At 41.1% G+C, this 14,110-nt stretch overlaps 1 protein-coding gene across 1 annotated transcript; it reads right to left on the bottom strand.

Annotated features, from left to right (window-relative positions):
* Positions 1–3,021: 3,021 nt before the first annotated feature.
* LOC139458081 (mucin-22-like) lies at positions 3,022–5,363 on the bottom strand. Its single transcript, XM_071239388.1, has 3 exons — positions 4,918–5,363; positions 4,138–4,732; positions 3,022–4,038 (listed from the first exon to the last, which is right to left on the bottom strand). The coding sequence occupies exons 1-3, from the start codon at positions 5,361–5,363 to the stop codon at positions 3,022–3,024; spliced, it is 2,058 nt and encodes a 685-aa protein (XP_071095489.1).
* Between the last annotated feature and the right edge of the window lie 8,747 nt (positions 5,364–14,110).

Raw genomic sequence — 14,110 nt, 5'->3', positions numbered from 1 at the left:
AAGTAGCCATAATTACAGATACGCATTTTCGTGGATTAAACCATAAATGTCATATTATCAAATTCATGTATTTCTTACAAAGTAGGGGGCACGGGTGGCCCAGTCGTCTGAGGCGCCGCGATTCGCTGTGCAGAGTTGCGTCCCTTGGGCACACCAGAAACCTATGATTGTGGGTTCGAAACCCGGTTCGCCCCGATTATGTTTCTAGGTTTGTCAGCACCATACCCGTGCTCATGGGTTTCACCGAAGTGGTAAACGTCTGAGACCTGCATCACTTCAGGCTTTCCTCCCACATTAAGCTGACACGCCTCGATATACCTGGAATACTGTTAAAGCGGCGTTAAACCCAACTGACTCACTCACTCTTACAAAGTATGTACTAATTTCAACAATGACAGCATTAACATTATGTTCATACAATATCATTAATGATTATTTTTAAACACATATCTGATAAACAATTAAAAAATTAAAATACTATACTTTAGGAAAGAAAAAGAAATGGGATAATTTAAATTAAAACAAGTTGAAATAAATAATAATTTAATTGTTTATTTGCAAGTCAAACATGGATCTCTGTAATAACTGACCAGTCCCTAATCCGGTTTTCGTTACATTTCTGAAACTTGTCACATGTAATTTTGATACTATACCTGAATCTAGACTTTAGCACTCCAAAGGCCCTTATTAGGATATTAATTCCTTACATGGTAACATCAGAAATAATAATGATAGTTACAAAAACGTGGCACTTTCCTTCACAACAATTCTAGTTTCAAAACTCTCAAGTCCGTACATATATTTAGTGCATTATGCATGAGGTTAAACTGGTTTACCCTGAGTCACAAGTAGCCAACCATCAGGTGCAGTTTCTTCCATCCTCATCCCAACTTGACTACTACTCCGAATCAGAGAACCGTGAGTCGATCCTGGCCATTTTGCCACCACGTTGGTAAATCTGTAACAGTAAACAATTCCACTTTAAACAGATGTTTGGTTTCCATTAAAGCAATGAAAATACTTTTGTATTGATAATCTAATGTATATTATGACCAATCTATTATTATCAGACCATTTAAATATTTCGGATTTGCTAACTTTCATTACATTCACACTCATATTCTTACATTTTAAATACATTGTAAATTAATATACGTAATCATAACTTTTTGACATCACATCAGTCCAATGAAGACCACACACTGAATAATTAAAAGTAAAATGTTTGGTAAAAGAAACACAATTTCATTACATGTATCTTGAATTGAATCTAGTAACACTCAGAAAATAATCCTGAAGATATTGTTGTATAAATGGTAATAAAATATAAAACAATTTACATTTAGATAAGAAAAAAGGATTAAGGAAGCTATGGTAAAATGAATGACGCTGGTTTCATTTGACAGGAAAGCAGTTTCGACTCGCTTGTGGGTCAAGGTCGTTGCTAATGTAAACAGTACAGCGTACTTTGCTCAGCACGGTCCAGTTACCGCTGTTCTATGAAAATTGACTGCCGTTATCTACTGTACATCTTACCGGGGAGAGTTGTCGCATATCGCCTGCACATTGATGGCATGGTATCCCTTGCGGCATATGGTGTCGTTTGTTGTCTGGTGATGGTCGTTTTGGGGGAATAAGTGTTCCATCGACGGCACTGAGAACTTTTGGGAAATGACCAATTCTGTTGAAAGCTTGCTGTGCCTTGGTTTGTAAGGCAGTTAGTTTCATGCAACAGGGGGTCAACCTTAGTAAAGGCCTAACAGTAAAACTTAAGGATAGAAAGTAACCTTGGCGCTAAGATTGCTTTGTACAACGGCACCCAGGGCATTATCATTTGCAGAAGCCCTAGGTCTGACGTTGGCGTACACCTCGATCGAGTTCATCCCAGAGGTGTTCGATTTGGTTGAGATCTGGAGATCTCGGCGGCCAGGGCAAGCCGTTGATGTTGGCATTATGCAGGTAGTCTACCGTGACACGATCTGTGTGCGGTTGAGCGTTGTCCTGTTGAAACAGCTCCCTCTGACGGTCAATGATTGGAAGAAGGTGAGGTTGAAGAATTTGATTCATGTAGCGATTTGCTGTCAAATTGTCTTGAACCACAACAAGACAGATCTCGTGGTGTAGGATATGGCCCCCCACACCATGACACTATTGCCCCCGAAATTGTCGAATTTACGTATACAAAGTGGGTCAAAAGGCTAATTTCGACGACAATGAACACGCTGTCTTCGATCTCGCTGGTAAAGAAGAAATCGTGATTCATCGCTGAACCACAATGGTCTCCGGTTTCTCAAATTCCAAGGCTGTGAGGTATGGCACCAATGCAAGCGTCCCTGTTGATGGATCAGTTGCAAATCAGGGACAATGACTGGTCTGCTGGGTCGGATTCCAGCCTCGCGAAGATGGTTCCTGACAACCTGGTCCGATATCCTCCTCAAACAAGGGACGCGTTCTGCAGTCGTAGGTGGAATAATCGAATGAAGCGATCCTGTGCAGGGGTGGTAACTCTTGGTCCGCCGATTTTCGGACGGTCTGCAGTGGGATCGAACTGTGTATCGGTCACAAAGGCGGCAAATAGTGTTGTGGTGGACGTTGAAGTGGCGTGCAACAGAAGACGGCGATTCCCCACTATGGATACCTCCTATGGCGATGTTCCGATCGGCAGCGCCGAGTCTCGGCATTTTCGAACTTGAAGCTGGCCGTTTTATAGCCACTACCACGAGTTACGAATGCCATATATTGCACGTGCAATTTGCTTTACTGTTTTCCTCCATGACATTTTAAAACGAGTTGTCAAAATATTGCCGTTTAAGACATTGCAAATCGACAATGACAGTGAATTTTATCATTACTCGTGAGATTTAACAGTATGTTGCTGTAGTCGGACAGATGTTGTCGGTGTCTGTTGTAGTCGGACAGATGTTGTCGCTGTCTGTTGTAGTCGGACAGATGTTGTTGCTGTCTGTTGTAGTCGGACAGATGTTGTTGCTGTCGGTTGCTGTCAGACAGATGTTGTTGCTGTCAGACATTTGTTGTTGCTGTCTGTTGTAGTCGGACAGATGCTGTTGCTGTCTGTTGTAGTCGGACAGATGTTGTTGCTGTCTGTTGTAGTCGGACAGATGTTGTTGTTGTCTGTTTCAGTCGGACAGATGCTGTTGTTGTCTGTTGTAGTCGGACAGATGTTGTTGTTGTCTGTTGTAGTCGGACAGATGTTGTTGTTGTCTGTTGTAGTCGGACAGATGTTGTTGTTGTCTGTTGTAGTCGGACAGATGTTATTGCTGTCTGTTGTAGTCGGACAGATATTGTTGCTGTCTGTTGTAGTCGCACAGATGTTGTTGTTGTCTGTTGTAGTCGGACAGATGTTGTTGTTGTCTGTTTTAGTCGGACAGATGTTGTTGTTGTCTGTTGTAGTCGGACAGATGTTGTTGTTGTCTGTTGTAATCGGACAGATGTTGTTGTTGTCTGTTGTAGTCGGACAGATGTTGTTGCTGTCAGACATTTGTTGTTGCTGTCTGTTTTAGTCGGACAGATGTTGTTGTGGTCTGTTGTAGTCGGAAAGATGTTATTGCTGTCTGTTTTAGTCGGACAGATGTTGTTGTGGTCTGTTGTAGTCGGACAGATGTTGTTGTTGTCTGTTATAGTCGGACAGATGTTATTGCTGTCTGTTTTAGTCGGACAGATGTTGTTGTTGTCTGTTGTAGTCGGACAGATGTTGTTGTTGTCTGTTGTAGTCGGACAGATGTTGTTGCTGTCTTTTGTAGTCGGACAGATGTTGTTGTTGTCTGTTGTAGTCGGACAGATGTTGTTGTTGTCTGTTGTAGTCGGACAGATGTTGTTGCTGTCTTTTGTAGTCGGACAGATGTTGTTGCTGTCAGACATTTGTTGTTGCTGTGTGTTGTAGTCGAACAGATGTTGTTGTTGTCTGTTGTAGTCGGACAGATGTTGTTGCTGTCTTTTGTAGTCGGACAGATGCTGTTGCTGTCTGTTGTAGTCGGACAGATGTTGTTGTTGTCTGTTGTAGTCGGACAGATGTTGTTGCTGTCAGACATTTGTTGTTGCTGTCTGTTGTAGTCGGACAGATGTTGTTGTGGTCTGTTGTAGTCGGAAAGATGTTATTGCTGTCTGTTTTAGTCGGACAGATGTTGTTGCTGTCTGTTGTAGTCGGACAGATGTTGTTGTTGTCTGTTGTAGTCGGAGAGATGTTGTTGCTGTCTTTTGTAGTCGGACAGATGTTGTTGTTGTCTGTTGTAGTCGGACAGATGTTGTTGTTGTCTGTTGTAGTCGGACAGATGTTGTTGCTGTCTTTTGTAGTCGGACAGATGTTGTTGCTGTCAGACATTTGTTGTTGCTGTGTGTTGTAGTCGAACAGATGTTGTTGTTGTCTGTTGTAGTCGGACAGATGTTGTTGCTGTCTTTTGTAGTCGGACAGATGCTGTTGCTGTCTGTTGTAGTCGGACAGATGTTGTTGTTGTCTGTTGTAGTCGGACAGATGTTGTTGCTGTCAGACATTTGTTGTTGCTGTCTGTTGTAGTCGGACAGATGTTGTTGCTGTCTGTTGTAGTCGGACAGATGTTGTTGCTGTCTGTTGTAGTCGGACAGATGTTGTTGTTGTCTGTTGTAGTCGGACAGATGTTGTTGCTGTGTGTTGTAGTCGAACAGATGTTGTTGCTGTCTGTTGTAGTCGGACAGATGTTGTTGTTGTCTGTTGTAGTCGGACAGATGTTGTTGCTGTCTGTTGTAGTCGGACAGATGTTGTTGCTGTCAGACATTTGTTGTTGCTGTGTGTTGTAGTCGAACAGATGTTGTTGCTGTCTTTTGTAGTCGGACAGATGTTGTTGTTGTCTGTTGTAGTCGGACAGATGTTATTGCTGTCTGTTGTAGTCGGACAGATGTTATTGCTGTCTGTTGCAGTCTGACAAATGTTGTTGCTGTCTGGTGCAGTTCGACAGATGTTTTCGCTGTCTGTTGCTGTCGGACAGATGCTTTTGCTGTCTGTTGCTGTCAGACAGATGTTGTTGCTGTCTGTTGTGGTCGGACAGATGTTGTTGCTGTCTGTTGTAGTCGGACAGATGTTGTTGTTGTCTGTTGTAGTCGGACAGATGTTGTTGCTGTCTGGTGTAGTCGAACAGATGTTGTTGATGTCTGTTGTAGTCGGACAGATGCTGTTGCTGTCTGTTGTAGTCGGACAGATGTTGTTGCTGTCTGTTGTAGTCGGACAGATGTTGTTGCTGTCTGTTGTAGTCGGACAGATGTTGTTGTCTGTTGTAGTCGGACACATGTTGTTGCTGTCTGTTGTAGTCGGACAGATGTTGTTTCGGTCTGTACCAAGTGACATTCCGATAAACAGTAGTTGATATGTTCATTATTCATCAGTCGTCCCTTCACCACACTGAACTCAGGGAGCTGATTGATTGTTTACATAATTGGTCTCATTGGCGACAGGCGGACTTCATTAGCTCGTGTAATTGTTACTTGTTTTGTTAATGCTGCTAATATGTTGAGGCTATCGCATCCCCTGGGGGATCCGAGTGAGAACAGGTCAACAGCACATATGTTTGACCACCACTCTCTCTCTCTCTCTCTCTCTCTCTCTCTCTCTCTCTCTCTCCGCTTCCTTATCTATCTCCTCTCTCACTCTCTTTTTCCCTCTCTCTCATTCTCTCTCTCTTGTCTACTTCTCTTTCTTTCCTTCTCTCACTCATTTTCCTCCCTCTCCCTCTCTCCCTCCACCCCATGCCTCTTCCTCTCTCTCTCTCCCCTCTCCCTCTTCTCTCTCCTTCCTTCTCTCTATCCTCTCTCTTACTCTCTCTCTTTCCCTCTCTTTTTCTCTCCTCCTTCTCCCACTCTCCTCTATCCCTCCCTCCCTCTCCCCATCTCTCCCTCCATCTCCCCCCTCTCTCTCCCCGTACAAGCTACCCATGTTTGACGAGTGAACGTTGCACTCCTCATGTCACCCATTTAGCTGACAACCACTTCTCAAACGTTCTAAAGACAAATACGACAGGTTGTCCAAAGTATGTTCAGTCCATCATCTTTCTTAAATGTAAACCACATTCCCAAATCGTAAGAAAAAAATATCTTATTTTATTGTACCTTATGTTTCCGATTCGCTGCTAATCGATGTTCACACTATCGCTTTGTGTTGTTTAACATCAGAGTACAGCAGTAATGGCCAGTCTTCATTAAGGGATATGTTCACTCTATCGACCATCGGCTTGTGATGTTCAACGTCAGAGTACACCAATAGTGGAAGGTCTTCATTAAGGAATATGATCACACTATCGTCCATCGGCTTGTGATGTTCAACGTCAGGGTACATCAATAGTGGTAGCTCTTCATTAAGGAATTTGTTCACACTATCGTCCATCGGTTTGTGTTGTTCAACGTCAGGGTACAGCAATAGTGGTAGGTCTTTATTAAGGAATATGTTCACACTATCGATCATCGGTTTGTGATGTTCAACGTCAGGTTACAACAATAGTGGTAGGTCTTCATTGAGGAATATGTTCGCACTATCGACCATCGGTTTGTGGTTTTTAACGTCAGCCTACAGCAGTAATGGTCTATCTTCATTGAGGAATATGTTCACACTATCGACCGTCGGTTTGTGATGTTAATGTCAGAGTATTGAATATGTTCCAATATGTTCCAATACGTTCCAATGCCTCCATTTCATTCCCTACTTCTAGTCAGTCCCATGAACACAAGGCCTGATATAAGGGACACTACAAGTTACAACTGAATACATGTTCACTCTTCAAATTCAAAAAAGAAACGCACAGGTAGGATGTAGTTCAGTGAACCTGACTACACAAAAATATCCTGTATATGAATTGGATATATGTTATTGGAAAATGTTGGTGGCCTGATATTCGACAAAAGGTGCTTCAAAACGGAGCCATTGTCGATTTGCAATGTGTTAAACGGCAATATTGTAACACTGTCATGGAGGAAACCAGTAAGCAACATGCCCGTGCAAGTTATGTCATTCGTAACTCGTGGTAGTGGCTTTAAAAAGGCAAGCATAAGCCAATAATTTGCCATTCAATTGTCAACATTTTTTCGAAAAATGCCGAGACTCGGCGCTTCCACCAACGTAACTACAATGCCATAGCTACGGAGAATGCAGGACGCATCCCTCGTTTGATGAGGAAATCAGAGCAGACTGTCAGGAACCATCTCCGTGAGGCTGGGAACGAGATCTGACTTGGTTGTGGGGCGGTCGGGTAGGCTAGTGATAAAAGCGTTCCCTCGTCACGCCGAAGACCCGGGTTCGATTCCCGACATGGGTACAATGTGTGAAGTCATTCAAGTCCCTGGCCTATGGCCGTTGAGATCTCCAGATCTCCAGATCTCAACCCAATCGAACACCTCTGGGATGAATTCGATCGACGTGTACGTCAACGTCAGAACACGCCATAGACACTCCCACAACTGGCCAACGCGTTACAAGCAGAATGGCACAGAACTCCGGTAAACAGAATTCGTACACTTATCCAGTCAGTGCCGAGGAGATGCAGAGCCTTGATTGCTGCCCGGGCTGGTCACACGAGATACTGAGTTTAGCGCAACCTTGTGGCCTTATGTGACATGACAATGGACAGTTTTCAACGCCTTTGTACAACGACATGTGACTATCGAGCTCCAAAATTTCACATTTGTATCTATGATATTAAATTAAATATATCGACTTTATTAGGTACAATAAATTTACTATAAATCTGCCTGTGCGTTTCATTTTTTAAAAGTGTATATGGGGAATCGAACCGATTGTCTTCAATATCAAATATCAACACGAGTCAATAAACGCTTAAAACACTCAGGCGCGACAAGTATTGACATAGTTAATATTATAGGACACAAGGGAGGGAGGGAGGGATTCTATTCATGATCAAACATCTTTCTTCCAAGTTTTCCTTGTGTAAACTGTAATCACCAGTGTCTTCAGTGTAACTTGTACAGCGAACCAACAAATGTAAACGCTATGTCGACAGATGGACATTTGTATCACGATAGCTGGACGTATTTGATACGTTTCAAATCCTAATTTGTTTAACGATTGCTCTTTGACATGTTACATACCTAGCTCAGCGACGCTTACACACAGCTCGACTTTTTGATTTTCAAGCGATTTTTCTCACAATCACTTAATTATGCTGCACGTTTTTGGTTTGTGATTGTTGATTATGTGTGTATGTTGCATCGATGGGTATGGTCGTCGATAATGGAGTAATTAGTCAATAAAACTGTGACCCGTCATGACCCGGCCCGACTTTTAGGAAATCCCGCTAACCAGCTTCAGTGGCAGGAGAATTAGCGGTTTTCTCCACGATGTAGACTATCACTTAATCAATGAAATCATGTCTTTAAAATGATACTAAAACAAATCGAAAGAACCTTTCCCCTGCTGCTGTTTTACCAACTAGACTTGGTTAGTTTGATCTTGACTTGCCCAGGCTTTTAAGTAAAAACCATACCTTAAAAAAAATATAAATTCCAGTCATGGTGCAGGACTTTCAATGATGTTGTAGTAATGCTATACGTGGGAGATATCGCCTGGCCTCAACCAAAGATATATTCTGAGAAAGCCAGTCTCGGATGATAAATTAAAAGAAATTAAAAACAAAAAAACAACAAACATATCCTGTAGTATATATATGTATAAAAAACGCTTTTATTTTTTCGTAAAATGGGACATACTCCTATTGAAATACAGATATCCAAATATAAAATCTGATGACGTGTCTGATTCCAGTCCTATGTGAGTGCTCTGCTTCATGTCATCGTACGGCTTGGCTGTTGTGGACTATTTCGAGAAGATTCGGAAAGACATTTGGGATATACATATTAAGGATGGCTCTTAATTGTTTGCAGGTGTCAGTGTCAGTGTCACGTGTGTGTGTGTGTCTGTGTTGGCGTGTGTGTGTGTGTGTTGGTGTGTGTGTGTGTGTGTTGGTGTGTGTGTGTGTGTGTGTTGGCGTGTGTGTGTGTGTGTTGGCGTGTGTGTGTGTGTGTTGGTGTGTGTGTGTGTGTGTGTGTTGGCGTGTGTTGGCGTATGTGTGTGTGTGTGTTGACGCGTGTGTTTGTGTGTGTGTGTTGGCGTGTGTTGGTGTGTGTGTTGGCGTGTGTGTGTGTGTGTGTGTGTGTGTGTGTGTGTGTGTGTGTGTGTGTGTGTGTGTGTGTGTGTGTGTGTGTGTGTGTGTGTGTGTGTGTGTGTGTCCTGTGCCATGGCCACTCTGATGGATGTAGATGTGCCGGGATTGTGTGCAGTTTTTGTTGAAGCTACACCACATGGGATCTCAGTACTGGAGGTAAGTCCGTCAACATGTACATAATGGACGCCCACCATTGTCTGCAAACTGTGTCACAACCTTCGGGTAATAAATAAAATATAACACATCCATGCGATATCGTGCAGATGCCTAGGTAAACAAGTAACAATGAGGTAGGGACATTGGGAATATATTTAATTCATTATACGGAGTTTGATCTCCTTGTTGCTAGGTGAAATACACAAGACAGTTTTCAATCAAAATAGCAAAACACAGAAGGCGAAAACACAACCGTATGAATATACATGTTGAACACGGCGTTAATAAACAGGTTGAACACGGCATGAATAAACAGGTTGAACACGCCATGAATATACACATTGAACACAACAAAATTAAACACGTTGAACGCGGCAAAAATAGACACGAGGAACGAGTCAAGAATATACGTGTTGAACACGCCATGAATATACACCTTAAACATGAGAATATACACATTGAACACGACAAGAATATACACGTTAACAAAGTCATGAATATACACGTTGAACACGTCATGAATATACACGCTGAACACCAGAATGAACACATGAACACGTCATGAAATATCACGTTGAATACATCATGAATATACACGTTGAACACAAGAATATACACGTTTACAAAGTCATGAATATACACGTTGAAGTCGACAAGAATACACACGTTGAAACAAGAATATAAACGTTGAACACAGGAAGAATATACATGTTGAACATAAAAATATACACATTGAACATGGCAAGAATATACACGTTGAACATGGCAAGAATATACACGTTGAACACAAGAATAAACACGTTGAACATGGCAAGAATATACACATTGAACACAAGAATATACACATTGAACACATCATGAAGATACACATTACACACGTCATGAATATACACGTTGAACACAGCAAGAATAAACACGTTGAACACAATATACACACAGCCTGTTTACCTGGGTATGCTGCGCTGGCTCTACACGACCCAGGCAATGACTGCTCAATGGCCGCCTCCACTAGACGAACAAACATGGCGGACACGCCATGTATTTACTGTAGAAAAACTCTTTCTTAGCATTTTCATGAATGCTGTTGTAATGTATATGAAACGACAATAACGTCCGTTGTTACCTCTAGTGAAGGAAAACATTATTTAAGCATGATTTTGTCAAGAAAACCAGAGGAAACTATGTGTGAAACACACACTTTCAAGGGCTGTAGTTTATCAAAGACATATTTGGTAAAAAGCTAAGCAGTTGTTAAAATTTGATAATATCCCCATCTGGCTATAGTCATTAACATGATATTTGGGGTGGGAGAGTGGGGGTTGTCACCAAGGTAAGATGATACACAAGAATATACACGTTGAACACAATATACACGTTGGTCATGGCAAGAATATACACATTGAACACCTGAATATACAAGTTCAACATATATAGAATATACACGTTAAACACGCCATGAATATTCATGTTGAAGACAATAACATACACACTGAACTCGGCAAGAATGTACACGTTGAACCCGTCATGAATATACACTTAGAACTCGGCAAGAATGTACACGTTGAACATGGCAGGAATATACACGTTGAACACGTCATGAATATAAACGTTGAACACAACAATGTACACGTTGAACACATCATGACTGTACACGTTGAACATGGCAAGAATATACACGTTGAACATGGCAAGAATATACACGTTGAACATGGCAAGAATTTACACATTCAACACAAGAATATACACGTTGAACATGTCAAGAATATACCCCTTAAACATGTCATGGTTATACACGTTGAACACAGCATGAATATGCACGTTGAACTAGGCAAGAATATACACGTGGAATACACGAACATACACGATGAACACCTCAAGAATATACACGATGAACACGTCAAGAATATGCACGATGAAAACGTCAAGAATATACACGATGAACACGTCAAGAATATACACGATGAACACGTCAAGAATATACACGTTGAACATGTCAAGAATGTACACGTTGAACATGGGAAGAATATACATATCAAATACCAGAATACACTCACTGAACACGTCATGAATATACACGTTGAACATTGCAAGAATATACCAGTTGAACACGCCATGAATATACACGTTGAACACAAAAATATACATGTTGAACACGTCTTGAATACACACATTAAACACGTCATGAATATACATGTTGAGGTCAATAATATATACGTTGAACACGTCACGAATATACACGTTGAAAACAGTATGAATATACACGTTGAAAACAGCATGAATATACACGTTGAACAGGGGAAGAATATACACGTTGTACACAAGAATATACACACTGAACATGGTAAGTATGTACACGTTATCAGGGCAAGTATACACACGTTTAACAGAAGAATATACACATTGAACACATCAAGCATATACACGTTGAACACAAGAAAATACACGTTGAACATGACCAGAATATACACGATGAAGACAAGAATATACACATATAACAAGCCCTGGAAATACACACTGAACATGGCAAGCATACACACGTTTAACACGGCAAGTATACACATGTTGAACACAAGAATATACAAGTTGAACATGTCTTGAATATACACGTTGAACACAAGAATATACACATTTAACACAGCAAGTATACACGCGTTGAAAACAAGAATATACACGTTGAAACATGGTAAGAATATACACGTTGAACACATGCATATACACGTTGAACATGGAAATAATATGCACGTTGAACACAAGAATATACACGTTGAACACGTCATGAATATACACGTTGAACACAACAATGTACATGTTGAACACAGCAAGCAAATACACGTTTAACACAAGAATATACACGTTGAACACAGGAATATTCACATTGAACACGGCAAAGATACACACATTGGACACAAGAATATACACGTTGAACACGTCATGAATATACCCGTTGAATACAAGAATAAACACGTTGAACACAAGAATATACACATTGAAAATGGCAAGTATACACACGTTGAGCACGGCAAGAATATACACGTTGAACACAAGAATATACACATTGAACAGAGCAAGAATATACACGTTGAACACAGGAATATACACATTGAACAGAGCAAGAATATACACGTTGAACACAGGAATATACACATTGAACAGAGCAAGAATATACACGTTGAACACAGGAATATACACATTGAACACAGCAAGAATATACACGTTGAACACAGGAATATACACATTGAACAGAGCATGCATATACACGTTGAACACAGGAATATACACATTGAACAGAGCAAGCATATACACGTTGAACACAAGAAAATACACGTTGAACATGGCCAGAATATACACGTTGAACACAGGAATATACACATTGAACAGAGCAAGCATATACACGTTGAACACAGGAATATACACATTGAACAGAGCAAGCATATACACGTTGAACACAGGAATATACACATTGAACACAGCCAGAATATACACGTTGAACACAGGAATATACACATTGAACAGAGCAAGCATATACACGTTGAACACAAGAATATACATATTGAACACGGCAAGCATATACACATTAAGCACGGCAATAATGTGTGTATGTATGTGTGAGAGAGGGAGCGAGAGAGAGTTTGGGTATGCATGTAGATATTCAGATATGCAACATCTAATAACTGCCATACGTATGCACAACCGCTGATTATCTAACATTTGCCAGTTGGTGGCCAGAGAGAGCTGTTATCATTCGTCCCCCGTGAGTCGTCTCCGTACCTGGCTGGTCAAACTGGACACTGGCCGCAAACTTTATTGTCATGTGTCATGTGTCGGACTCGGTGCCCACCAGGCGCCACCACGATGTCATCTACTAGACACCAGATTAATACTATTAAGCGGCTCAAAAGGGGCTTTCATATCTCCCTGTTTCAGACCATAGTCATAATGACCATTATCCCGCATGACATCCGATACTCCGGACATGACAGCACTTAGCTTTGTGTGCCACTTGTACCTACAATCATCTAGATCTAGATATTGATCTGAAACAGTTCTTGTAAAACTGTCCTTTGTTTTGTGTTGTGACGTCGTACGTGGTGAGCAGTTTAGCGTTTGGCTAAATACTATTACCGGCATCGTGCTGTGGGCGGGGCCCCATTTTGCCGGCACTATTGTTGTGGTATTGAACCTACTGGGGCATTAGTGATGGGTATTGGCCTAAAGCTAGTATAGCAATCTATTTCAATAATATTTCCTGTATTAAGATACGTACCACAATATATTGCATGCCTACTTTCATCTGTAATTTGTTATAAGCCCGAATAAAAAACACTTCTCCAGCATGTTTTTGACAACACAACTTCGTATTATGTGGGATGATGTTGCTATGGTCACAAAACATATATATACAGGAAACTGTCACAAATAGTTTCACTTTTTCGCCACAGGAAAAAGTTGCTAAGTCCATTTGAGTTGTCACTAGTGTAAAATCTTCCAAAGAAGATGATATTCATGACTTTGAAAAATGCAATATTCATTATTTTCCAAATGTATTGTGGTGCGTATTCATTGGTATTTCATATCGTTGTATACCGGTATATCGGTAATATCGCCCACCTTCATGAGGCATGAAAATCCCTTAATCAGTAGAGGATGAAACTAGTCTGCTTCCTAGTATGTTCCCAGTAGACGTCTGACATTGAAACAAAATCGGTGTTTGGTTGTTGCATAAAATGTAGCTTAATTATTGCGCCAATAAGGAATTATATGTATCCATCATTCTAGTACGCGGTAAACATCGTACATTA

This window comes from Haliotis cracherodii, unplaced genomic scaffold (assembly GCF_022045235.1).
Source record: "Haliotis cracherodii isolate W230 unplaced genomic scaffold, xgHalCrac1.p SCAF_12, whole genome shotgun sequence".
In the NCBI taxonomy this organism is placed as follows: Eukaryota; Metazoa; Mollusca; class Gastropoda; order Lepetellida; family Haliotidae; genus Haliotis; species Haliotis cracherodii.
Note: the sequence above shows the minus strand (reverse complement) of the source record. Positions and strands in the feature narration are given on the sequence as shown.

Coding starts and splice junctions, on each gene's coding strand:
- LOC139458081 (XM_071239388.1), bottom strand. CDS start 5,363: ATGAACATATCAACTACTGTTTATCGGAATGTCACTTGGTACAGACCG. Junction 4,733..4,917: donor ACCAGACAGCAACAACATTT/GTCAGACTGCAA, acceptor CGACTACAACAG/ACAGCAACAACATCTGTCCG. Junction 4,039..4,137: donor AACAGACAGCAACAACATCT/GTCCGACTAAAA, acceptor AATGTCTGACAG/CAACAACATCTGTCCGACTA.